This window comes from Macrotis lagotis, chromosome X (genome assembly GCF_037893015.1).
Source record: "Macrotis lagotis isolate mMagLag1 chromosome X, bilby.v1.9.chrom.fasta, whole genome shotgun sequence".
Lineage (NCBI taxonomy): Eukaryota > Metazoa > Chordata > Mammalia > Peramelemorphia > Peramelidae > Macrotis > Macrotis lagotis.
The window spans coordinates 396,307,316-396,333,428 of record NC_133666.1 but is presented as its reverse complement, the minus strand read 5'-3'; the positions used below and the strand labels follow the sequence as shown (position 1 = coordinate 396,333,428).

The 26,113-nt window shown below is 35.2% G+C and overlaps 1 protein-coding gene across 3 annotated transcripts in view; it reads left to right on the top strand.

The window, feature by feature from the left end:
• PKIA (cAMP-dependent protein kinase inhibitor alpha) overlaps positions 1-26,113 on the top strand; it is an 80,062-nt gene that overhangs the window by 47,635 nt on the left and 6,314 nt on the right. For 2 of the 3 annotated variants that reach the window (XM_074200139.1, XM_074200141.1), the window contains exon 2: positions 25,484-25,661. In XM_074200139.1, coding sequence (XP_074056240.1) covers positions 25,484-25,661 — 178 coding nt within the window. Of the gene's footprint in view, positions 1-19,909; positions 20,268-25,483; positions 25,662-26,113 lie in introns of those variants that run through there. The other variant, XM_074200140.1, reaches the window with a different exon arrangement.

The window sequence follows — 26,113 nt, the reverse complement described above, 5'->3', positions numbered from 1 at the left end:
CTTTGCTTAACTGACACAAGCGACAATTGTGTGATGCCTTTATGAATTACTTCAGAGAGCAATCTCTAGGCTGACCTTTAGGGGGCAGACTCTCATAATGTAGGTGTGTTATTGTAGTTTGGTGGTACCTTCCAGTTTAATGGGTCAGAGTCACCTCTATGATATAGCATGATATCAGTGGATGTGTTTTAAGGTTTACAGAATGCTGTAATAACCTGTGAGATTGATAGTACATGTGTATATGCTCTCAGAGGGTTGGTTGTAAATATGTGAGTAAGGAGAGTCCTTTTTTATCTCTGAGCCTCAGTTGCTATATTTCAAAAAAATATAAGTAAAATATAACTAAATGGTAGCTAGAGTAACATCAGCAAATATTTATTAAACATAATGTGATATTGGGTTTCGAATTGGAATACTCCATTGGAGAAATATCCTTGTGTCCATCCATCTTGGGAGGAAATGTTTGTCACTGTAGAAAATGGCATGGTATGGAGAATGGGAGTTTGGTGTCAGAAACCCCCACTTCTGATACTTACACTGCCCATTTGGCCTTGGGCAAGTCATTACTTCTGGATTGTTACTTTTTTGTTTTTTGCAAGGCAGTGGGGTTAAGTGACTTACACAAGGTCACACAGTTGGTAAGTATTGAGTCTGAGACTGAATTTGAACTCTGGTCCTCCTGACTCCCAGGCTGGTGCTCTGCCTACTGCTTTACCTAGTCATTACTTCTGGCTCTCAGTTTCCTTATCTGTAGAATGAGGGACATAGATTTAGATGATTACTAAAACCCCATTCCACTCTAAACCCTGGGATGTTTTATTACTAAAACTTAATCTAGTTATTTAGGCAGGACTATGCCTGTCACTTTGTAGCCACACATCTGCTTGGCAGGTAGGATGTATACAGAGATTCTGTGATAGATGATAGGCACAATGTAGAAAGTCCTGGTGGAATGACAGATGGTATTGAGCCAATTTATGACTAGTCAAAGGGAAGGTTTAATGAAGCCCCTGAAAGCAATCTTGCAAGATATAATTAATGGCAAATATATTAATAAATAAAAATATTAATATTATTAATGGCACAAATCACAATAACAGATAATAGCTTGAAGACTTCAGAGCCTAAGTCAATCACTATATTCTCTCTATTATAGGCCAGATGCTGCCCTTGGTTTTCCAGGGAACTAGAAAAGAAAGATCTGGTCCGTAAAGCTTTTTTTTTTTTTTTTCTAATTTGGGGAAGTGGTACATACTTTAATGATAGTGAAATGTTTACTTAGTAGAGGTTTCTTTGCATGCAAAAACAATCACATACACCTGATATTCTGAAGAGAAATAGGATTTTTAAGTAATCTGACTTACATGAAATTGGTCATGAAAAGCTTCTTAGAAGAGTTGAATTTTGACCAGAATCTTAAAGACAGAAAGATTGAATAGTGTTTTCTAGGATAGCTAAGTGGCATAGGTGAAGATTCAACCATCAGATGAATTGCCATCAATTCTACATTAGCATGGTATGGTAAATTTTTTAGTGTAAACAATTCTTTCTCCTTCATATTCCATCTGCAGTTGAACCTCATGTAGACTAAAGAACACTTTTTATATATTCATTTTTAAAAGAATTGGTGATAGCTATACTGACAGAGAGGTGATGGTTAGCAAGCATGTTAAGATGAGAACTTCAGTTGTTCCAGATGCATTTGTTTGCATGATAATTTAGAAACAATGTAATTTAATTGGAAGAACACTGGATTTTGAAATGTGAAGTGCAAAAAGTCAGGAATAGAGTTATGAGGGTAATGTAATTTAATAGGTTCCCAATAGAATGCAAACTTCCTACATAAGCAAAAGGGTGTTTTGCCTTATCTTTGTATTCCCAGTTATTAGTGGTACTTAATTCACTTAATACACACATAGCAAATGCTTATTTAGTCTATTGGCCAACACTCTACATTTAGCTACTTAACCAGTCCTAAGCTATTAAGTGTGCTGTCATTTAGACAAAATCTCTGTTTTACAGAAGAATATAGTGAATCTTTGGCTAATGTCTTTTGAAATTCTAAGTATTTATCATTTAATCAACATCTTTCTATAATGTGCAGAAGAATATAGTGTGTCCTTATCAAATGTCTTTGAAATCCAGAAGTATTTATTTCATTGTGTACTTCCCTTGTTTTCTCCATCTACTAATATTGAAACTTGATCAAAAGAAGAAATCAAATTAATGATTTCTTAAGGAACCCAACTGCATATTAGAATTCACTTTCTCTTTAAATATCAGTTCTGTTAATTTATTTTTTAATTTTCACTGGAAATCTATATCAGGCTTATGATTCTATATCTGCTTAAATAGTTTAATGTAATTTTGTTGAAAGTGTTATGTCATAGGTGATGATCAAACACTCTCCCAGGCTTATTTAATTTATTCATTGCTATTAATGAGCAAAATCAAGATAGATTAACCTATTCCAAATGAAGTTTATTTAGACTTAAAAATAGATTTGTAAACAAAATCTTAATTCTTATTGCTCCTCTCTGTTGCAATCATCAACAGGTGTTCAGTCTAAATTTATCACAAATGTACAATCCTAGCACGTTAAGATGAGAACTTTGGTAGTCCCATATGCATTTATTTGGTTGATAACTTAGAAACAATAAATTATCATCGGAAGAGCACTGGATTTTGGAATTTTAGAACATAGATTTGAATTCTGGCTCAGTTATTTGTTATGTGACCTTGTGATAACCACCTAATCTCAACCTTACCTTAGTTTCCTCATCTGTAAATTGATGTTAGGCTACATAATGGAAGTGGTTCCTACCAGGAATAAATCTTTTGTTCCTCAAAGTTCCTGTTTATACTTTTTCAATTGACTAGGTCATGTGAATTTGGTTTCTGAGAGAAGACAATAAAATAAGTGAAAAAGTAACAAATTTGGGGATTATTTTTTGCTTTTATTTGTTAGATCTGCATTTTTCCTGCATTTTTTCCCCTTTGAGATAGTAAATTTCATAGCACTGACTTTTCTTGTTTAATGCAAATGAATTGCAAAATTTTAAATATTTTAAAGCTAAAGGAGAAACTTATGAATATAAGTGAGCCATTGTTTTATTATAGCTGAACTAAAGGGAATTTGAATAGAAATCCCATTATTCATTGAAGTCAGAACTACTTCATAATTCTGAGTTTGCTATTGCCTTTTAAATTAATCATGAAAAATGTAAGTGAGAATAAATATAAATATGCATTTTCACAACAGAACCAGCCAAAAGAATACTTTCTTCAGAAAAAAAAAAGGATTCTTTGTCTCCTTGAATCACTTTTTTCTTCTTTTAAAGCCAGTTTTTATTTGAAACTCATTTCTGTCTCATTAAAGCTTTTGATGATATAATTTTAGTTTTCCCTTTGATTTCATCTCACCTCTCAATTGTGACAACTTATATATATGTGTAATAACTGTAGGAGTCTGTTAGGAAGAATGAGGCCTGCCTTGACAGCAGAGAATACATAAGAAAAAAAAACAGATGGGGTGTGAAGGAGAAAGAATTGTTTACACTAAAAATTTACCATATCATGTTAATGTAGAAAGTTTATACAGAATATTAAATTTTTACTTTTGTCCAACATTCAATGAAAATCTTAAATAAACAAAATTTTATCCTAAGATAAAATGGCCTAGTTCTAAACTATTTATTCCATGTGCTTAGATATTAGTCTAGCAATACAAAAGACAAAGCAGATAAAATAACAGATACATTTGCTTTGGCAAATCTTAAAATGATAAATGCCAACTATTGTTTTAATGTATTATTATTGTTACTAATTTCTGAAAAATGAGTGACTTAAATGAATCAATTCAATTCAACTTAGCATGTATTAATATATTCAAGGCATTCTTCTAGGAACTAGGAAAACAAAGACAAGATCAAAAATAGTCCCTCCCCTCATTGAACATGACTTTTTCTGGTGGGATACATTTAAGTAGATAAATAAATTCAGTGTAATTTCAGGAGGGAGAATAGTAATTGAAATTCTTTAACTGCCTCTAACCAAAGAGGTCAGGAAGTAGGGAAATAATAATAGCCTGCCCTCTGGACCAGGAAAACTCCTGAAGGAAAGATAGGTGAAAATAGCCCAATTTCTGTATTATTGTTTCCCTGTTTCCTGTTATTTTAGTGTGCTTTTCCGCAACTAGCACGTGATAATCTCTCATGTTATAGAAAGGAAGTTTTACCTAACTATAAAAGCTAGAATTAAGTCCTAGATGCTTTCTAATTGGTTATTCTGGGTCTAAGACTAAGTCCTTAAAGAATTAGCAGGACCCAGGACAGGTGATTCATGCACTTTGGAGTCAAGTATATGAGAGAGTGATCACTTTGGCAAATGAGAGGTTAAAGTATTCCACAAGGTGTCCCAAAACTCTAATTGTAGTTTTAAGCTATTAAAGATTTTAAAAGCTATATTAGCTTTTAAAGCGCTATATTAGCTTTTAAAGCACTATATTATGCTGTTGAAGCTTTTAAATTAAAAATTAAATATAAATAATAAATTATGTAAAAAAAGCTCTTTAAAGCTTCATTTATAGCTATATTAAACTACTAAAGTTTGAAATTGCTCAGGGATTTTTGGTACATATGATGGTTAGGTAGTGACTGAAAAGACCAGTCTACAACAAAGAAGGAAATAGTTATGAATTGCTACTTAAAATATAAACTAACGAGATTGATTTCTGGCACAGTGACTCAAAGGCATCATGAATACTGAAAAGGGTGGAAAGATACTGTGCTAAGCACTATTTTGTTATTTTAATGTCAATATTGTCATTTTAAATATGTCAAGTTTACAAATAGTCATCTTTATAGATATGTCATTTAATCCTCACAGCAACCTTTGAAGAAGGTACTGTCATTATATCCATTTTATATAGTTGAGGAAACTAAAGCAAAAAGATTCAGTGACTTGCCTAGTGTTACACATCTTCTAAGATTCTTAAGATGGGGGTGGCTAGGTGGCACAGTGGATAAAGCACTAGCCCTGGAGTCAGGAGTACCTGGGTTTAAATCCGGTCTCAGACACTTAATAATTACCTAGCTGTGTGGCCTTGGGCAAGCTACTTAACCCCATTTGCCTTGCAAAAAAAAAAAAAAAATCTTAAGATAGATTTGAATTTAGATCTTTCTAATTTCAGGTCCTGTCTTCTATCTACCTTTCATGTTATCCTCATTTACTTCTTCCCCTCCCAACCCACCCACCCCCATATCTTTTTTTCTATTTCTGCCTCAAGGTCCAAACTTTTAGGAGGTTTCTAAATTTCTAACTTCTAAATTAGGTATGCCCAAGTTTGGTCGTCCGGACCCAATCTAATAGGAAATCCAGTTTAACCAACTACTCTAGACAAGGTTTTCCAAGTGACTTCTCAAAGTACTTGAAATTTAGTTACCCTTTCATTAGGTTGAACATGTCTGCTTAAAGAGACAGAGCCATCTACTATCCACCACTTATCTAAAACAGTACAATTTTCATTAAGGCTAAAGTGTACATATAAGGGTACATTCTGGAGAGAGCTACAGGTAAAAATAAGATTATGTTTTCCATTTTTTGCTTACTAAGCCAGTCCAGTATTTCCTCTATGCCTAAGCCTTTACCCTCTAGTAATGAGGCACTTAATTTTTTTTAATTTGCCCTTTTTTCACACATTTATCATTTTTTAAAAATCATTTTCTATATTATTCATAGGTAGCAAACCACTAACTTGATTTTCTCTTAAATAAAGGGCAGAAGGAATAGTAAGTATTCCAAATGAGCCACCATTTTTGCCAGGCTTGCCAACATCATAGCCTAAGCTCTTCAACCCAAGGCAGAAGGACTATAGAAGCCGGAAATGAACTTAACTTGTTTCTGGAATAAGGCAGATACTGGCTCTACAGGTGCTGTATAAATGGCTTTGTATACAGAGACTCCACTTCACCCAACTTTATCCATCCTGTTCTCTCTGAATAAGATTTATATTCTTTCAGAGTAATATTACAATTACAGATAACTTTACTACCATATTTCAGTGACACCTATGAAGTCAAATCTGCCTTTTGGAGCTAGAATCTCCCTAGTTCGTTTTATTTTTTGTAAATCTTTGGTGCATCTTAGTGTAGGCTTTTGAAGACTTTGAAGTGTTAGGTTTTATTGCTGTATCATTTCTTGGATTTTTTTTTGTTTCTTGTCATTGCTTTTCTGAACATCTGTGATATATATCCTACACCATAGTTTGTTTTCTCTATGATATCTAAACTCCTTTTTGAATCAGTTTTCAAGAATCCAAGCAAATCCTTCTTTTTCTTTTCTTTTTTTTTTTTTTAATATCTCTTTATTTTAGGTCCATGCTATCTCTGGTCAAGAGCCTTTATTTTAAGTTGTGATCCAAAACTCCAAATCATGTTCTAAGATACCATTTCATCTTATGAAACTCCTCTTATCTTGTTCATTTCCCCACACTGTTATTCTCTTCTATTGAATTCCATTTAAAACAGTGCTGAAAACACCACCGGCACCCCAAAGCTTGTCATTTTCTCGAACAAAACTTCATATTTCTTTGCAAGGCTTTCTGATTCCTTCATTTGTACCTATGTGAATCAACAGAAGGTAAGAGGAGTCATCAGGTTTGACAAGTTGTCAGAGTTTCTCAATCATGTGTTAAATTCATACTCTGGGAAGACAGCTAACCCTCTATTGGCATTGTCAGCAAGGTAATGGAGCAGTAATTGGACCTAGAATGAAGGAGATTGAATTTACATACTGAATAGCCATGTGATTTATCTTTGTTCAATTCACACAAATTAGAAATGTACCTGTAGACACCCTTTTCCAAGTTCTTTTCATACCTGTTTCTTTTACCTTTGCATGCTTTTAAGAATCCTTTATGTGAAGTCAAATTTAGATATTAGGAATTTCCATTAAATCTCAAGGACCATGTCTAACCCTGAAGCATGGGAAAGTAGGTGCTTAAATACATTTTGATTGCTTGATTAACAAGATTAACATAGACTTGATTTATGATGTAACAGGGATAGGACAGTAAATAATAGGAGCTAAGGAGGGGTAGAACTGAGCAGGACAGGGATGAGTATATGCAGAAGTGGCCGGGTAAAGGAACTTCCTGTAGTGGTTAGAAGAGGTTAGACACAGGACAGGAAGATCTGGTTGAAAAAGTTAATAATGATAAAAGTAACAATAAAGGCAATCAAAAAAATAAGAGTACAGTGAATGTGACCACTGATCTCAGAGAATGTTTAACATATTTTCTCCCTCCATCTCTGCTCCCTCCATCTCTGCTCTTTAGAATGGCAAGCACCTCAGAGTGGCAATAGAGAGATGATGATATGTAAAAAGGGGTTTAGAGCTAGAATCTCATTTCTCTCCTTTGTCTTTACCCTCCCTACTTTGTCTTCACCCTCCCTACACTTGATGGATAATGTACCTCAAGCATATTCCTCTAGCAAGATGGTGGCAAATTGGCTGCTGCCTTGACATCACATTGTTTTCTTTGCCACTGCATGTTCTGTGACAAAAAGACATAAGAATCCTTGATTAAGGAAGTGGCCTGAGGTTAAATGCTTACTTATAGTTCCTCTAGTAAGTGAGGCAGGGTTTGAATTCAGGTTTTCCTGACTTCATGTCCACAACTTCATCCTTACAACATGCTGCCTCTATGAGGTACTATAGAACTATGATGCAAGGTACTGTTACTTTCCTTAGATTTGAAAATACAAATTTTGCAAAATTCTGTAACCATCAAGAAAATGCAGAATGAAATGAGATCAGAGATTCAATTTCAGTCAATCATTATATGTGTGTCCTCAAGAAACTTACATTCTGGTATACAACGCAACATAGAAATAGTTAAGAAACAAAAGACAATCTTAAGAACTAACTAGAGGGATCAAGAAGGCTTTGTATAGGGATTAGGACCAGAGGCTGAGCCTTAAGGACAGCTATGAATTCTAGGACACTTTACTATGTGCCAGGCTCTGTTACGTGCTACAGATGCAAGTGCAGGCATAAATTTAATAAATATAATAGTCAATATAGATGTATACAAAGTAGTTAACTATAATGTAGTTTAGGAGTGCAAAGATAAATTGTGATGTATTTTTGCAGCTAGTTCAATTAAGTTTCTTACGAATTTTAACTCAATTTTATTTTTGCCATGTGTTCATTTAGATGCTGTCTAGAGGAGTTAAGATAATAGAATATTTTGCATTATTTTCATTGTATTTCATTAACAATATTCTAGAGATTTATTCAATAGTAAAAGCAAAAATGTTCATTGTTACTGAGCTTTTCATTCCCTGGTTGTTTGCTCTGTAGCATTTTTTCAGAGACTGAAAACTCAAATTCTCAAAGGCATTTCAGCCTATTTTCTTCCAGGCCAGAATTGCTTAAGGCATTATTTAATAATAATATTGAAAGAGACCTCCTGTTTATATGCTAGGTAAGGTCCTGCACTATTGATTAACATTGTATTATGAATTTTAGATCTTTTGTCAATTACATGTTTATTGAACATGTTTATCAAACATGTAATTGATATTGAACAGTTGTGATCAAATGAAGACTGTAACTTCATTCATAAGGGTGTTAACATGGTGAATTACATTGTCAATGAAGTTCTTTCATCTGAAGTCCTTCAACCTACAGGTTAATTTAAAAGAACCAGACCCCAAATAATATCTAAATTCTGGTCCCTATTTTGCTATTAACTGACCATACAACCTACACTAAGCCCTTTACATCTGCCCAAGATAGACCTACTTCTAACCATATCACTCTTGTCCAAGAATGTTCCTATTTTCAATAAAATAAAATGCAAACTCCTTATATTAGTGTTTAAAGACTTTCTCAGACTATTTCTAGGCTACTCTTCCAGTCTAACTTCATGTACTCTTCATTTGGTCAGTCACCCAGCTAAACTGCCTTTCTTTATGTTCTCTCACCTCTTTACATTTTATGTGCTTTCCCATATTTCCCTTCACTTCCATCTCCTAGAATTCTTAGCTGTCCTTAAAGTCCAGCTCTGGTGCTAATCCCTATACAAAGCCTTCCTGGTCTCAATATCTAGTTCTTTTTAGGATTGCCTTTTGTTTCTTAACTATTTATATGTTGTATTGTCTAGCAGAATGTAAGTTTCTTGAGGACAGAAGTGGTTTTTCACTTTTCGTTTCACTTCTCAATCACCTACATAGTAGATACTTAATAAGTCCTTGCCAAAATGATTTTGGTCTCTCTTGGGCCTCAGCTTCTTCACCTTTACAGATAAAAGGATTGGACTGTAATTATTTTAAGCCACCTCTGTGTCTATTCTGCTATATGAATCTTTACTTTTGGTCACATTATTGAGTACATTACTTGAACAAAGAAATAGAGGCACGTGTAATAGGAATTTGGTGGCTCATGTTGAGGGGGTGTGAGTTCTCTGGAGTCTAATTTCAGAGCTCTTTAAAGTCTCTGACATCCTAGAAAAATGAGTTTCTAATAGAACAATTCTCCCAGAAGCACATCACTATCTTCTTTGTTTTAAAGGCAATACCTAAAATGACTGCAGATTCTTGACTTTTGGTTTTATCAAGTGAGCTTTTTGACTGTGAGCCAGAAATGTATTTGTCTTATCGGGGTATCTCTTTCCTCCTAATATTACAGCTATCATGCTAGTAAAGTAGTTGCTTCTCAGTCCATCCTTTGGATTTTTATTTTTAGAACAAATTTCTTAACTTCCTTTTTAGAGCTATTTATTGATTAATATAAAGTGAGCAAAGTGATTCTGTCTGTAGAATTCATAGCAACTAAAAGTTGGGAATCTTCTATTACATGCTTAAATGGTTCCTTTTTCTAGAGTAAAGTTTTCTGATTGGTTAGTAAGAGCTTTTGGTCTGAGGGTAGAAAATGAGTTCAGTCTCATGTAGGTTTCCTTTGAAGAAAGTTAGCAAGTCATAATGCTGTTGTGCAAGAGCACAATTATAGCAATATATACAAATAGAGAAAGGAAAAAAGTCAGGCATGCCACTGGCATTTTGACAATTGAGGGAGTTGCTTAAATACAGTGTAAGAAACTGGCATCTACACAGAAGATAAATTGGCAGTTGGGAAATATGTACTAGAAATTTGTGGAAAACACAGTCATAACACCTGTTCCTCCCTTTGACTGGAAGAGGCATATTGGAAGGTTTTAATAAAGAATTTTCAGTGGGCAATATTTAGAATGAAATAGATGTTCACATACTAGTAGAGAATTGGAAATGCTTGCTGTTTTAAAGGAAAAGGAGACAAAAATGTTCATAGATATTTGCATTTGTGTATGCTTGTTTGAAATTGACCTGTTTTCATCCTTAAAGAGAAAGTATTGCCTAATTTCAATTAAATACAGTATTGCATTATCTTGGTGTGCAATTGAGAAATGTTCTTTATTACTGCTTGAAAAGAGTGCCACTTCCAAATAGATGTGTTTCCACCCACTTCCACTTCTAGACTCAACAGGATTTTTTCCCTAATGTTTCATTTACTTACTTTTCTTTTATCATAGGAATGGAAAAGCAGAACGAAGGGCGGGTAGGTGGGGGAAGGCAGGAGGAAAATTATTACAACTAAAGTCTTGTATTTCTCAGAGAGAAGTATCAACATCTAAAAGGGCAGTTGTGCTAGTTGCTTATCTTTTATGCATATGATAACTTCCAGTTCTGGGAGAAGAGATTTTCATTCTGTGCAAGCATTTCAACCTCAAGAGAGCTAGTATTTGATTAGTGTTCTTGTCGGTCAGTGTGTTAGGCAGATGGATAATTTTGAAAATATTGTATTTTTCCCCCCTCTGATCACAATATTCTGTATTATACACTTATTCACTGATAAATAGTAGTTAAAGTCCAAGTGAAATGTGATGTTAGCTTCTTTGAAAAGTCAAGCCTCCTTTGACCTCCCTCCTCTCCCTTCAAAAAGAATCCTTCTGACTGCATCTTGATGGTGGGAGGTAGAAGAGATGAGTATTTAAGGGAGGGAGAGAATGATGATTCTCCCCTGTGAGTCATCATGTCTGAGCACTGTGGGTGTTGAAAGACGACATGATGCATCTGTGTAGTCTAAGGCTGGTGTGCCCATGCTGTGCCTTGTTGGGGCTAAGATTAAAAAAAAAGTCAGAAATGATTGGAAGAAAAATCTTAGAAGAGACATCATTGAAATTGTGGAACCCAACCAAGCAGAATACCATGGAGGGTCACTGGAACATAAAATGGACAGGTGTGCTTCTGAATGTTTACAGGAAGAATCTGTATTTAGTGATAAGGAGGAGCTAATGCCTGTCAATCAGATTACAAAGATTGGTTTTCCTCCATAGAAAATACCAAATTAAGGAAAATTCACCAATTCACTGAAAACTGATTTTTGTATATTTTTGTTCACAGTTGGAGAGGTGGTTTTAACTTAGAAATTATGATGGGGAGGGAGTGGTGGAATGTTTGAGGGACAAGTCTCTTAATTTCTGTCGATTTTTTTTTAAATATTCCCTGGTTACATGAAAGAACAAGTTTCAGTATACACTTTTAAAACTGAATTCCAAATTCTCTCCCACTACTAATACCTTTCATTGAGAAAGCAAGTTATTTGTTATAGGTTAGAAATGTGTAGACATGAAAAACATTACCACAGTAGTCATATTGTAAGGATAAATATGACCTCCCCCCCCCCCCAAGAAAAGAGAAACTTCAAGAAAAATACAATAAAAAAAAGTTGCATCAATCTGTATTCAGATACCATAAACTCTATCTTTGGATGGATAGTATTCTTTACCATAAATTCTTCAGAGTTGTCTTAAGTCACAGCATTGCTGAGAAAAGGTGAATCATTCTCAGTTGATCATTCACAAACAATTTCCCATTGCTTCTGTTCATGTAAGTTTTTTTGCTGAGTATCCGATTTATCATTTTGTTTGTTTTTTGCTAGGCAGTCCATTTAAGCAACTAGCCCAAGTTCACATAGATAAGTAATTATTAAGTGACTGAGGTTGGATTTGACCTCAGGTCCTCCTGACTAGATGCTCTATCCACTGTACCACCTAGCTGCCCTTCACCATTTCTTAAAACAGAATAGCATTTCATCATAATCACAAAGCATAATTTGTTTGGCCATTCCCTAATTGATGGGCGTGCCCTCAACCTCTAAATAGCTACTATAAATATCCTTATACATTTAGGTTCTTTTCCTTTCTGTTTTTCATCTCTTCTGGAATATAAACCTAGTGGTGACACTGCTAGATCCAAGGGTAGACATAGTTTTATAGCCCTTTGGGGTTAGTTTCAAATAACTCTACAGAATTGTTGAATCATTTCTTAACTCCTCCAACAACATATTAACTCATTTTTACCTCATCCCCTCCAATAATTTTTAACCTTCTTTTTCTGTCCTATTAGCTAATCTAATAAATATAAGGCAGTACCTCAGAATTGTTTCAACTTGTATTTCTCCTCTCAATAGTGAATTAGGATACTTTTTTAATGATTTGAATAGATAGCATTGGTAACCTCATCTGAAAATTGCCCATACTTTTTTGATCATTTATCAATTGGGAAATTGCTCTTTTTTTTTTTATAATTTGACTCAGTTCTTTTTATTTGAGAAATGAGGTCTTTATCAGAGAAACTTGTTCCAATATTTTTCCCAACAGTGATTAGTGATAACTCTATCCTATTTCCCCCACCCTAGTTTATTCTCTCTCCTTTCATCCTGTCCCTCCTCAAGTGTTTTGCATCTTACTACCCCCTCCCCTAGTCTTCCCTCCCTTCTATCACCTCCCTCCTTCCATCCCCTTCACCATCTACTTTCCTCTAGGGCAAGATAGATTTCCATACCCAATTGAGTGTGTATGCTATTCCCTCTTTGAGCCAGTTCCAATGAGAGTAAGCCTCACTCACTCCCCTTCACTTCCCCTCCTCCTTCACTCTATTGCAGAAGCTTTTTCTTGCCTCTCATGTAAAATAATTTACCCCTTTCTTTCTCCCCCTATCCCTTTCTCCAGGACATTCCTCTCAGGAATTAATATATTATCCCTTCAAATTCAACTCCTTCCTGTGTCTTATCTAAATATGTTCCTAATAAATGAGAAAATTCATATGAGTTATTAGTATCATCTTCCCATTCGGGAATAAAAGCAGGTCAGCATCATTAAATCCCTTAGAATGTTCTTTCCTGTTTAGCTTTTTATGCTTTACTTGAGTATTGTATTTAAAGAACAAATTTTCTGTTTGGTTCTGATCCTTTCATCAGGAAAGTTTGAAAATTCCCTATTTCATTGAATATCCATCTTTTCCCCTGAAAGAGGATGTTGGGTTTTGCTAGTAGTTGATTCTTGTTTGTAATACAAGCTCTGTTGCCTTCCAGAATATCATATGCCAAGCCCTGTGATTCTTTGATGTAGAAGCTGCTAAATCTTGTGTTTTCTTGTTGGTGGTTCCACGATATTTGAATTGTTTCTTTCAAGCTGTTTGCAATATTTTCTCCTTAATCTGGGAGCTCTGAAATTTGACTCTGGCAGTTTTCATTTTGGGGTCTCTTCCAAGGAGGTGATTGGTATCTTCTTTCAATTTCTGTTTTACCCTCTGCTTCTAGGATATCCAGGCAGTTTTCTGTGATAATTTATTGAAAGATGATGGATAGGCTTTTTTTTTTTATCCTGGCTTTCAGGTGGTCCAATAATTTTTAAATTATCTTTTATGGATCTGTTTTCCAAGTCAGATGTTTTTCTAGCGAGATATTTCACATTTTTCTTCTACCTTTTTTTAAGTTTTTGGTTTTGTTTTATTGTTTCTTGATTTCTCACAAAGTCATCAAATTCCCTTTGCTCCATTCTATATTTTAAGGAATTATTTTCTTTAGAGAGTTTTTGTTGTATCTACTTTTCCATTTGGCCAATTCTTCTCAAACCATTTGGTTCAGTCTGGTTTTTAAGATGTTATTGTCTTTAGTGTTTTTTGTATTTCCTTTTCTAAGCCACTGACTCAGTTTGCATGATTTTCCCACATCTCTCTCTTTTTTTCCCCCAATTTTTCCTCCTCTTCCCTTACTTGATTTTCAAAATTCTTTTTCAACTCTTCTGCAACGTGAGGCCAATTCATATTTTTCTTGGAGGTTTTGGATGTAGAAGCTTTGACATTGTCTTCTTCTGCAGGTGGATTTTAATTCTCCCCATGACCATCATAACTGTCTGTGGTCAGGTTCTTTTTCTTCTGTTGTTTGCTCATTTCCTCAGCCTATGACTTGATTTTTTTTTAGGTTTTTGCAAGGCAATGGGGTTAAGTGAGGCCACACAGCTAGATAATTATTAAGTGTCTGAGGCTGTATTTGAACTCAGGTACTCCTGACTCCAGGGCTTGTGCTCTATCAACTGTACCACTTAGACCCCCCCCCCACCTTGATTTTAACTATTTGTCAGGGTGGAAGGCCCCTGTCCTAAACTTTTCAAGGGGGTTTACATATTTTTCAGAGATACTTCTAGGGACTTTCAAGTTTTCAATTCTTCCAAGATCTTACGATCTATGTATGGATGCTCTGATGGCTCTCCTGGCCTGGGTTCTGGTCTGTGGTGACCACCAGCTCCCTTTCTGCCCTGAAGCCCTGGGGTAGTAACTCTGTTGTGCTTCTGCTCCTCTTCTTGGGTCTGAGACCCCAGACTGTGATACTCCCCGAACCTGCAGTCTCCCCACCCCTCCCCCCCACTGGCAGTGGGCTGAGAGCTCTGGAAGCAGCTGATGATGATGATGATGATGATGATGATTCAATGACTCCTAAGGACTTGAGGTCTGGCAGTGCAGGACTGTGTTCTGCTCTCACCCTGGTAGGGAGGACTTTTCCTATTCACCCTCCAGATTGCCCTGGGCAGTCTCTGGGCTGAGAGGTCTGGGTAACAACATTACACCACTGAGCAGTCTGTTCCTGAATTGGTGGAGCTCCAGCTGGGACTGGGGGGGGCGGTGATGACGAAGATGCACCCCCATCCCCCCAAAGCTCCTCTTTCATTCCCTGTGCAGGAGACCTTCCCCCAGATCTTCCAAGTTGTCTTGGAGAGGGAAATTGTTTCTCTCAGTCTTTCTGTGGTTTTTGCCTCTCTAGAATTTAAGTACTTATTTAAAGGTATTTGGAGTGATTTGGGGAAGAGACCTGTCTTTACTTTGCCCCTGCCCCCACAGCCTGATTTCTTATCTGTAAAATGAAAATAATAGAACCTACCTAAAAAAAAAGTTGTCTTTGAGGTTCAGAGAAAATAATATTTACAGTGCTTTAAATGATTGTTATTATTATTTATGTACTTGTTAGTTTCCATGATAGTTTGTAAGGTATAGAGACACAGATTGTTTCATCTTTGTCATTTTATCACAGCAGCTAATATGATGTTGGAATATATCTGGCACTTAAATGTGGCTGATTATTTTCTTAGATCACACCAAATATATCTCAGCCTGATTATCATACTTACTTATTTACTACCAAGAATATTTGACTCGTTCTCATGAAGAAGTGTTCTGTGGAAACATTTTATAGGGGAAATCTTGGAGAAAGTACAGTTAGCATTACAGAAATATACTTGTTTGCAAGTTGAGATACATTTTCTCTTCAACTACAGGAACTTCTTTTCCCCAATTTAAAAAGAAAATTAAATCCCTACTTAGAATTACTGCCTCATACATAGTACTTAATAAATGCTTGAATTGAATTAAATGGAACAAGATCCTGAAGCTGGAAGAGTGATGGACAATGCTATTTCCCCCCCCCTCCCCAAATAATGCTAAGGGCTGTTGTTACAATATGTAAAAGTATTAAACTTAGCTGTCTTCAAATATAATTTGCTTTGTATTTTTTTTTTTTTGCAAAGGATTATTTAATAATATTCATGTTGTTAGAGGCAGTCTGTAGCAGTGGATAGAGACTTTTGCCTCAATCTCTCTGAGCCACAGGCAACATTCAAAATATATAAATTACTGAACATAAGCCAACCTGAATTCTGATAAGTATTTTCTTCACTGGGAGTGATTTGAAATTCAGTCCATCCATCTATTATGTACCAGTAAAATTATAGACCTGGTCCTCAAAAGGCAGTGACTTGGATGTGAGAATATAACAACAAAAAGAGTTCCTTCCCTCAAGACACAATATATTTCATTGTTTTTTTCTTGAATGTAGAAATTTGTCATAGTATGCGAGGCTTCCTGACTATGCTTACAGTCTTACTAACTTAACTCTCCACCTTTCGTGGTACAATTTACAGTATTTAGTAGAATCAAATTCCTCAAATCCAAGGCTTTGAGTTCATTGAATGAACAGTAGTCTCATTACTTCATGCCATTGAGTTCATTGTCTAGGGTTTGAAATAGTTTCTCTTTTGTAGAGGAAAAGATTTGATGACAAGTTAGCTATATGAAGAAATTAACAGTATGGATAATTTACATTCTCTTTATTTATACTATATTTAATATAAAAAGAGAGAGAAATGTATTTCTGGTAGAGTTGTTGGCATAAAAATAAAAACTCATAGTCTGGGATTTTAGAATTCTTTAGAGGTCTTTCGACCTCCCCAGCCTTGGTCACTCAGGACTAGTAAGACATATTATGCAACCCTTTGTTTGTCCCTTTGTTCAGATGATGTAATCAAACTAATGAGTCTTTGTAGATTAAAGCAAAAACCTAGATGGTAGTGTGCTAGAATAGTAATATAAATATAAAACAAATCTGCTATTTGAAACCACTGATCCAGCCATTTGTAAAATAAGGGCATTGGGTTGTTTGATCTCTTCCTTCACCAACAGTGAAGTACTAAAGTGAAGTACTAAGTGTCTGCAGTACTTAATGTTCTTTTAATGTTAATGGTGGTAAAGCCAGACTTCAGTTCTGACATCAGACCTGCCACTGACTGTGTGAGACATTGGTCAAGTCAATTAACCTCTTTCTGCTTTAGATTCTTCATTTGTAATGTTCAAGTGATATTGCTTGTCACTTGCCAACCAGCAGTATTCCTTCTGCTAATTGACTGACTTGGCAGGGGTGTTGCAAGGATTAGCTGATCAATTATTTAAGAACTCTTTGAAATATTAAATAGATGATATTAAAAAAAATCTTTAAAAGTGTGAGACATCAGATAGCTCCATGAGTTTATCATCTAAATAGGCCTTAAATAGATGGTGGAAACTTTCAAAGAAAAGTAAGAAATAGTTTTCTTTAAAGTGAATTTGGGAGTTCTGGAATTAAAAATATCATTCTAAGATAATAATTACATTAAACTATTTAATTCACTCATAGAATGTCAATGCTATTAGCAGCCTTGAGGATTACTTAGTCTAGCCTTTTAATTTTTCAGATGAGGAAATGAATACCCATGGTCTTACAGCAAATTAGTGGCAGAACTGGAAATGTTGTATGATATTGTTTAGATATTGCTAATACCGCTGATAAATACATTTTCAAAGAAATGCAGAAATTGTTATGTGAATTAAACCTAATATTTCTGTGCACTTTGGCAAATAGTAATATTTATAATTGACATTTATTCAAGATCAATATAAAAATATTGTGATGCAACTGACAAAACCTTATGGTCATCTTAGTTACTTACAGTCTTGTTTTTTGTTGTTGCCTTTTTTAAGTCCAAACCTATGATTTCATTGTTGTAGGCATAAGAATTCTCTCCACTAATGGAATTAGCAATTTCTCAATTACATCTGTGACTTTGCACAGGCTCCCCTTAACCTTTACTATTTCTTCTTAGGATTCTTAGCTTCCTTCAAAATTCAACTCATGTTCTATTTCTTTGGCAAGGAAAAACTTTTCATTAACTATTCCCCCTTAGTTTTTAGTTCTTTTCTTTCCTAATCAAAATATCATAATGTGTATTTATCTGTGTGGTATCTGCCCTTTCTAATATATAACAGGTCAGGAGCTGGATTTCCTTTCTATCTTTGTGTAAAGAAAGTATAGTGTTTGCACCTAGGGATATACTATAGATACTTAATAAGTACTTGGATTGTATGAGGTAAGATTAGACTTGGGATCACATCCAACACTTAAGAAACTTTGATATTCTCAAATGATAGGAGAAAGTGAAGTATCTTTTTTTTTAAAAAAAAATCACTATCTTTCTCTTCATAAAGATTCTGTATAGTATAAAAGAGTAGCAGAGTGAGAATAAGAGAGACTTGGTCCAGTCTCTGCAACTACTAGTGATGTTACAAAGCTAGCGGTTAAGTCATTTTTTTTGTTCAATTTCCTTTTTTGTAAAATAAAAGAAATTTACTTGATTATTTCGGAAGACCTAATTAAAAAATTTTGCTCTCCAAAGATGTTTGGAGAATATATTATTGTAAGGTACCAGGGCAAAGTGTTGATGTAAGTATAGTCAGAAAAATGTGTCTGTTGTTGCTTGGCAATTCTTTGCTAAAGTGAGGTTTAGAGTCCTTGGATATGTTGACTTTTGAGACAGCAGGCTATCTTTCCAAAACGTTTCCATAACTATAACATGTAAGTAATAATAACACCCCAATTCTCACAAAGTTGCTATAATGATTAAGTAAATTATAACTATAAAACTTTTGTACTATAAACTACTAAGAAAATGCTAGGTATTTTATAGTTACTGTTTTTGTTTTATGAGCCTAAGTTCATAAACATTTTAACCTCTTTAGAAAGGACCTTGTCTTCATATAGAATATAAAGTTTCTGAAAATAAATGAGATCCAAGTCTTAAAAGAGGTAATGGCAGGGGCGGGGGAGACTAGGGGCTCAGTGGATACAGCACTGGCCCTTGAGTCAGGAGGACCTGAGTTCAGACACTTAATAACTACCTAGCTGTGTGATCTTGGGCAAGTAACTTAACCCCACTGCCTAGTCAAAAAAAGAAAATTTAGAAAAAAAAGCAAAAAAGATGTAATGGTCATTCATTAATTGGTAGGAAGAGCAAGAAAAAACAGAACATGATGTATATAGGAGATAATATAAGCAAAGTAATGAATAGGATCCAGTTGGTAAGAAATGAGATAAGATGTAGAACTATGTACCTATCCTAAGTACTGGCACCTTTTTCAGCTTAAATATTTTTAAAGACTAGATAAGGTTTTAGGGTTGAAAAGAAGCATATTGATATTTTTATGGGGGGAGGAGGGGAAGCACCAATTATAGATGTCTCCTATACAGAAAATCTTCCTCACAAAGAATTCTAAAGGAAAGTCAAGTTGTCATCTTTAGAATTTTATGAAAATAGATTCTTATTATTAGCTGAGATTTGGCATATTTTTGCCAGACAAAAGTTTATCCTAAAGGAATTTATCTACCTTGTATTCATACTTGTAGCCTAGTTATGATACAGATCCTATAAGGAAGAGACATTCAAGTATAGGTTGGATGTTAAAAAATTGATTCTTTTCTTTGTAAAGGATTAGATCCTATAAGGAGGAGACATTCAAGTATAGGTTGGATGTTAAAAAAATTGATTCTTGTCTTTGTAAAGGATTGGGCTAGATCGCCTCTCAGATCCCTACCCAGCTTTTAAGATTCTGTTCATGTTTCTGATTCTGTAAGACAATTTCAATGAATTATTATCGCTCCCTTTTTATATCCCACGATTTTCTTGTATTGCCTATAAAACATTGTATATATTTGTGTCATTCTAAAAAGGAGTTAAAATGAATTCTAGCTCAATAAATATCGTGCAAGACCAAAGAACAAACAAGTTAAATTATTCAGATTCCCTACAAGGAGAATATAATTTACTTGACTTCATCAAGTAAGGATTGAGGAGCATGGGGAACTTCTTTTGTTGATCAAAAGGCATGACACTTTCATAGTAGAGAAGCTATTAATGCAGGCTGGCTGCATTCTATCCATTCCTTCTAAGTGCGTGTCTCATTTCATTTGTTTCCATTTCTGAAGCAAAATTCACCCGTCGTCCAATCAGCAGTTAGCATCTGACCAGCTGTCACTACAGTAACTCACTTGAGAATGTTCATAGGCCTGAAGGTCTTGGAAACATCCATGCCAAAATATCAACATGCTATATTTAGGAGACAAGTATACAGGCTTCCTTTTTTTCTAGCTTCTTTTGACAATAGTGTATATAGATACTATCCGAACGTAAGCCATTCTCTCAGCTAATTGAAGCAAGGGTCTGAGAAAGGGATAAGAATTATGAAGATGAGACAGAATATTCTTCATAAAACAGAAGGAGACTCCTGAACAACTCAGATTCTCAGGTTAGTTCATGAGCCTTGGGGGAGGAATAGCACAAAAACAAAAAGTTAAGATGATTTGGATTTTTTTAAGTCTCTAATTTTAGAATTTTAGATTGTAATTTGGGAGGATTTGTGATTTATGAAAAATTGCATTCCAAATAATTTATTTTTAAGTAGTAAGTTTTTCTCTTTCGTGTCAGACAAATGCTTATGTAATCTATTCTGTCTCGTTATATAAAAAAAATATTGTATTCTTTAATTCATTTGAACCCTGTTTCCAGTTTGCAGTATAATTGGGCTTTATCTTTAAGTTTCATAAGCGAAATGGGTAGATTTGAGATATATATATTTGTACACAATATATTTAACATAGATTTCTTTTATTTGCCTAGATACATTCTTTTTAGGTTCTTTATATGGGATACTGAAATCTGTCCATCATTATTCTTAAAATGAAAGCTCTAAGTTTTCCTTCAACTCATTTATTTCACTCCTTTGGTTTTATTGTTTTGTCAATCCATTAGGAAATGAATCTCAAGGCTATTTTTATACCTACAAACTTGTAGTTCACCTTCCAAATATATAGTTGTAACTATTCCTATGCCAGGATCTCTGGTGATTAAACAGTTGACTAGTAGCACTGGGACTTATCTCTTTTAGTAAAAATTAAAGGGAATAGTTTGGAACATACTATTACCATGCAAGTCAAATCTACCATAAAATTAGAAGAAATGTACACAAAATACCAAACAATAATAAGTTAATGGTAATTCATTGTGGGAAATGAGAAGGAAAAATGTATCCCCAGGCAACAATCAGTAAGATAAATACTGGTCTAATAATTCATATATTTTGCCTGTGAGGGGAGATCAAAAGAAAAGTTAACTGAAGTGCGTCCATCTCTCCAACTCATTCACAGTGGAACTTTATTGGAAGAGATTTATCACTACATTGCATAAAAGCATGTGTTGGGGTGGTCTGTGTTCTGAAACCAAACATAAATGTTTGGCTTAGCTGTTCTGATTCACTTCTTCCCCCATTCACATGGATAATGCTAATTTATATAATCCATTCTGGGTCTTCAACTAGCTCATTGCTCATATAAGCAAAGCACATGGAAGTTATGTTTAGAATTTAATCCCAGCCTTGGGGAATGTGAAGATGTGGGAGGAATGCTCAAAGAAAAAGTCTGAGGCATGTGGGATTTTTTGTTTTGTTTTTCATTTATTTATTTAGAATAGCATAAAGGTCTCAAAAGGCACGTGAGAACAAATGTAGGAGAATAAGATGAAATAAAAGAATGAGAGCAGTTTATCACCAACCTCTCCCATTTACATTGAATTTGAGGGTTAGATTGGCCTTAGTCCCACAGAAGCTGCATTTTCTATTTACCCTTATAGACTCATATGTATTTGCCTCAGAAACAGTTACAGCTAGTTGTAGAGCTGATTCTTGGACCAAAGGAACTATGTAGTTTTAGGCAATTTTGAGACTTATCATTGCCTTGAGCTTTCTCCCTGTAATTCTTTTTCTTTATCTTAGTTTATGATTCTGAGTTCCTTGACCTGTTTCATAATCATCTTTTAATTCAGATACAAGTGGGTGTTCCTTTGGTTTAACATCACCTTGGGGTGATGTGAAATAACAAGGAAAGGCAGAAAAATGGTGACATTTTACATTAAGAAGATTGAGTTAGAAGCAGGTGTATCATGCTAAGGCTTTGGGTATTTGGGGGCTAAAAATTATGTAAGTCAATGAAAAGAGAATAATTTGCATTTTTGCTTTGTTTGGGGGGAAGGGTATGACTAATGCTAGTGTATTCTGATAGAGTCATTTATACCATTATGCTTAGAGGAATTTATTTAGAGTTGGATCTAGGAATTGGGTTTATATATGTACATACTCATTTTTAATATATATATTCAAACTTGGGATTTCATCAGTATAAGGGACTCCTGGCAAAGGATTTCCTCTGCCAAGGCAGATCAAAACCTGCCCTGCACATTCATTTGTGGTAAGGAGTTGTTTTAGTCAGGACTTGAATCCAGGTCTTCCTGTCACATAAGTGTCAAGAAACAAGCACCCTCTATCCATTATGACACAGTTGTTCCTAGGCCAACCCTTCCAGACATCATCAAGTCCTATAGGGAAGAGTTCAGCCATCCCAACCATCTGCCACACAGGGAAGGAGAGCAACCTAGCCGAATCAATAAGGCATCCTGTTGGAGAGATGAGAGGCAGCACATGCCAGACGAGTCCCAACTATCACCGCCATTTTAGCCACTGTTTCCACCCACCCCCCACCCCCGTCCAGATCTTCATGAAAACAGATCAGGACCCTGAGACAAGGAGTCTTGGGAATATCAGTGCTTCCAGACCAGTGCCTCTGGCCATGATCCTAAAGAAGCTGTCCCTGTAGAGATGCATCCTGCAGATCCCACAGTCGTGACTACTGGAGACCCCTAAAAAAAGTTCTGACCACCAAAGTCCTTGGTTCTGTCAAATGCCTCCAGGCTAAAAACTGATCAGATTTTTATCAATGGAAATGACATTAAGGAAGAGACATTAACCTTATAGTATAGGCTTTGTCACCACCCCTGAGGACTCTGAGACCTTTCCATTTGACTTGAAGCTGTGTTGTCCCCTTCACTAAAATGTAAGCTCCTTGAGAGCAGAGACTATCCATACTCTTCTTTGTGTCCCCAGTGCTTAGCACAATGCTTAATGCTTTTATTCATTCATTTTATGAGAGAGGATCAAATTTTTTAGTATAAATTTACCTCACCCTTTTGATGTGTTTCTTAATGCAGTTCAGCATGTAGCATTTCCTAAATGATGTCACCAAAGCTATTGTATTACAGTAAAGTATGATGAATGGAAAGCACTGAACCTGGATTCTAAACTTAGCTCTATCTCCACCTCACTGGGGCCTCGATTAAGCCAACTTGCCTCTTTGATCCTTGGTTTTACTCATTTGAAAAACAGGAAAATTGGATAAAATGATAAAATAACTTCTTCCAGAGCTGATAATATATTTCCACATGTGATGGGAAAGATACTGGATGAGAGGATCTTGAGATTCTTTCCTATGCTAAAATTTGACTTCAATTGTGTGATAAAAAATTTTGGTGCAGTTTGAAGGATGCTGGTATAGAGTTCAGATTCTGCCTCTGCTGTGCTTAGCAGGTTGTTGTTGCTGCATTGTTTTTCAGTAGTGTAACTCTCCATGACCCCATTTGGGGATTTCTTGGCAGAGAGGTTAGGGTGGTTTGCCATTTCTTTTTCTAGCTCATTTTATACACAGCTAGTAAGCATCTGAGACCAGCTTTGAACTCAGGACTCTAAGTCTGGCATCCTATCCATTGAATCACCCAAATTAGCACATAGTACTAGATCCCTAATAAATGCTCATCAGCTAACAGACTTCTTCCTTCTACCGTATGTGGCAGATGGCTTAAATTTTCTTCTCAGTAAAATAGGACCTGGATTTAGATGACCTCTGAAGCACCTTCTAGCTCTCTATATAAAATCTCTTTTTAAAATTTTGTCCTTCAGATCTACCTTATATTCTAATATTTACCAAAATAACTTTGCCATTTCTGTTCCCCTCTCTTGCAGTTTAATTAATTTATCCTCAAGGATATGTACAGGAATAATGAGAAATGCCAAGAAATCTTACTATCACCATATAAAGCAGCTATAGAAACAACACTGGTCTATGGGTTCAGAATCTTAGCCAATGGAGTTGACCTATTATACACAAGGAAATAGCAGAATTAATGAGGGAAAAATTCTAGGAAACAATGTTCAGATCTTGCCTCTGATACTTTTTATTTCGTGACATTGGGAAAATTATTTAATTTCCTTGGGTCTCAGTTTCTTCATCTGCAAAATGAGGATATTGGACTTGATGGCTTCAAAAGTCCCTTGTAGCTCAAGATCTATGATTCTGTAATTTTCCAATATCCTTTTTCTTTTATAGTTTTCCTGAGAGCATTATATAAGAAACCTACTGCATTTACTCCAGATATATATTTATGTATTTTGTTTTGTGGGGTTAAATAATTTGCCCAAGGTCACATGGTAAGTATCAAGTATCTGAGGATGGATTTGAACTCCTCTTGTCTCTAGAGCTGATTGCTTTCTCCACTGCACCACTCAACTGCCCCAAACAAATTCTATGAATACCCCTACTATATGCAAGTTGTATTATGTCTGGAAATATAGTGATTAAAAAAAACTATTAAATAGTGTTGGAAATAAAAGTATTCTTAGGGGCAACTAGGTGGCACGGTGTGTAATGTACTTGCCCTGGAGTCTGGAGGACCTGAGTTCAAATCTGGCCTCAGACACTTAATAATTACCTAGCTGTGTGACCTTGGGCAAGTCACTTAACTTTATTGCCTTGCAAAAGTATTCTTAAAATTCTCTCAAGTGAATAAAGCACAAATCATAAGCAAAGCTCACAATCTTAGCCAAATCCTAAAATAGATTGTTTAATTGGTTTAATGCATGGGTAAAAAACTACAACCCACTGAGGGCCACCTATTTTGTATAGCTTAGCCCTAAGGTAAGCATAATTCATATTTTTTTTTAATACTGAAAAACTTTTAGGAAGCCCAGCCAGAATGGGCCTATAGGCTGAGACTTGTTGACCCCTCCTTGCTTGAGAGGAAAGAGCATCCAGATAAGAAACAGGAAACCTAGAATGTCTGGGTCTACTACTAATCAGTGGCAGACATTATTATCCCCATTTTATTTACATATGATAAAATCTGAAGCTCCAAGAGGTTAAATGATTTACCTGAAATCATAATGTTGGTCATGAAAACTGCCACTATAATCCTAGCCTTTTAATTCCAAGTCCAGTGCTATTTCTACTACATTCTGTTGCTTTTTCCCTCAAAAATTAGATACTATTTTGAAAATATTCGACATTTTTTTGTTAGAATCATAAGATTTAGAGCTGGAAAGGAACTTATAGAACATCTAGTCCCTTTTACAGGTAAGGAAACTGAGGTCAAAAAGAAAAACAAAAGTTTTATAACCTACTCATTCATTCCTTAGCAAAAAGGCCAAATTTGTGATCAGCACTTAAGTGCTTAATACCTTGAGCACTTAAGTTAACAAACTTAAAAATAGGAATAATTTTTTCAGCTGCTATTGCCGCAGGACAATAGTTAAACTTGCAACTGCCTTTTATATACTCATCTCGTCTTCATTGTTGTGTTTTTTAGGCACTGCTATGTGGATATTTGTTAGCAATGACGGATGTGGAAACTACGTATGCAGATTTTATTGCTTCGGGAAGAACTGGTAGAAGGAATGCCATCCATGACATCATCGTGACTTCTTCAACCACCAACACCACTGATGTCTCCCTTAAGCTGTCGGACCTTGATATCAACAAGCCTGGTGAGAGAGAGAGAGAGAGAGAGAGAGAGAGAGAGAGAGAGAGAGAGTGTGTGTTGTAGTGGAACAGGGGAAGGGAATCTTTTCTGAAAATTAGAAAGTTGGGAAATTTGGTAAATATGATGGTTTTTGTCAGGCCGGTTCAGACACATATATGTTCAAGGGATAATTGAAATACATCTCACAGGACTTTGTCAGATGTGAAAAGCAACATGTGAACATAACTTTGAATGAAAGAGTTGTTGCCTTTTTTTTATTCTGGATGAGATTCAGTGTTCTTTTTTCGTGTTCAGTTTTGATTTAACCATTACCATGCCATTTATAGAATAGATTTTGAGGGGTTTTTTTCCCAGTGTTTTCTTTTTCCTTTACTTTCCCAGAGAACCATTTGTTATAAGAGAGGAAAAATTAAAATTTAATTCCCAACAAAAGTTTCACTTTATGTTCCACATCCA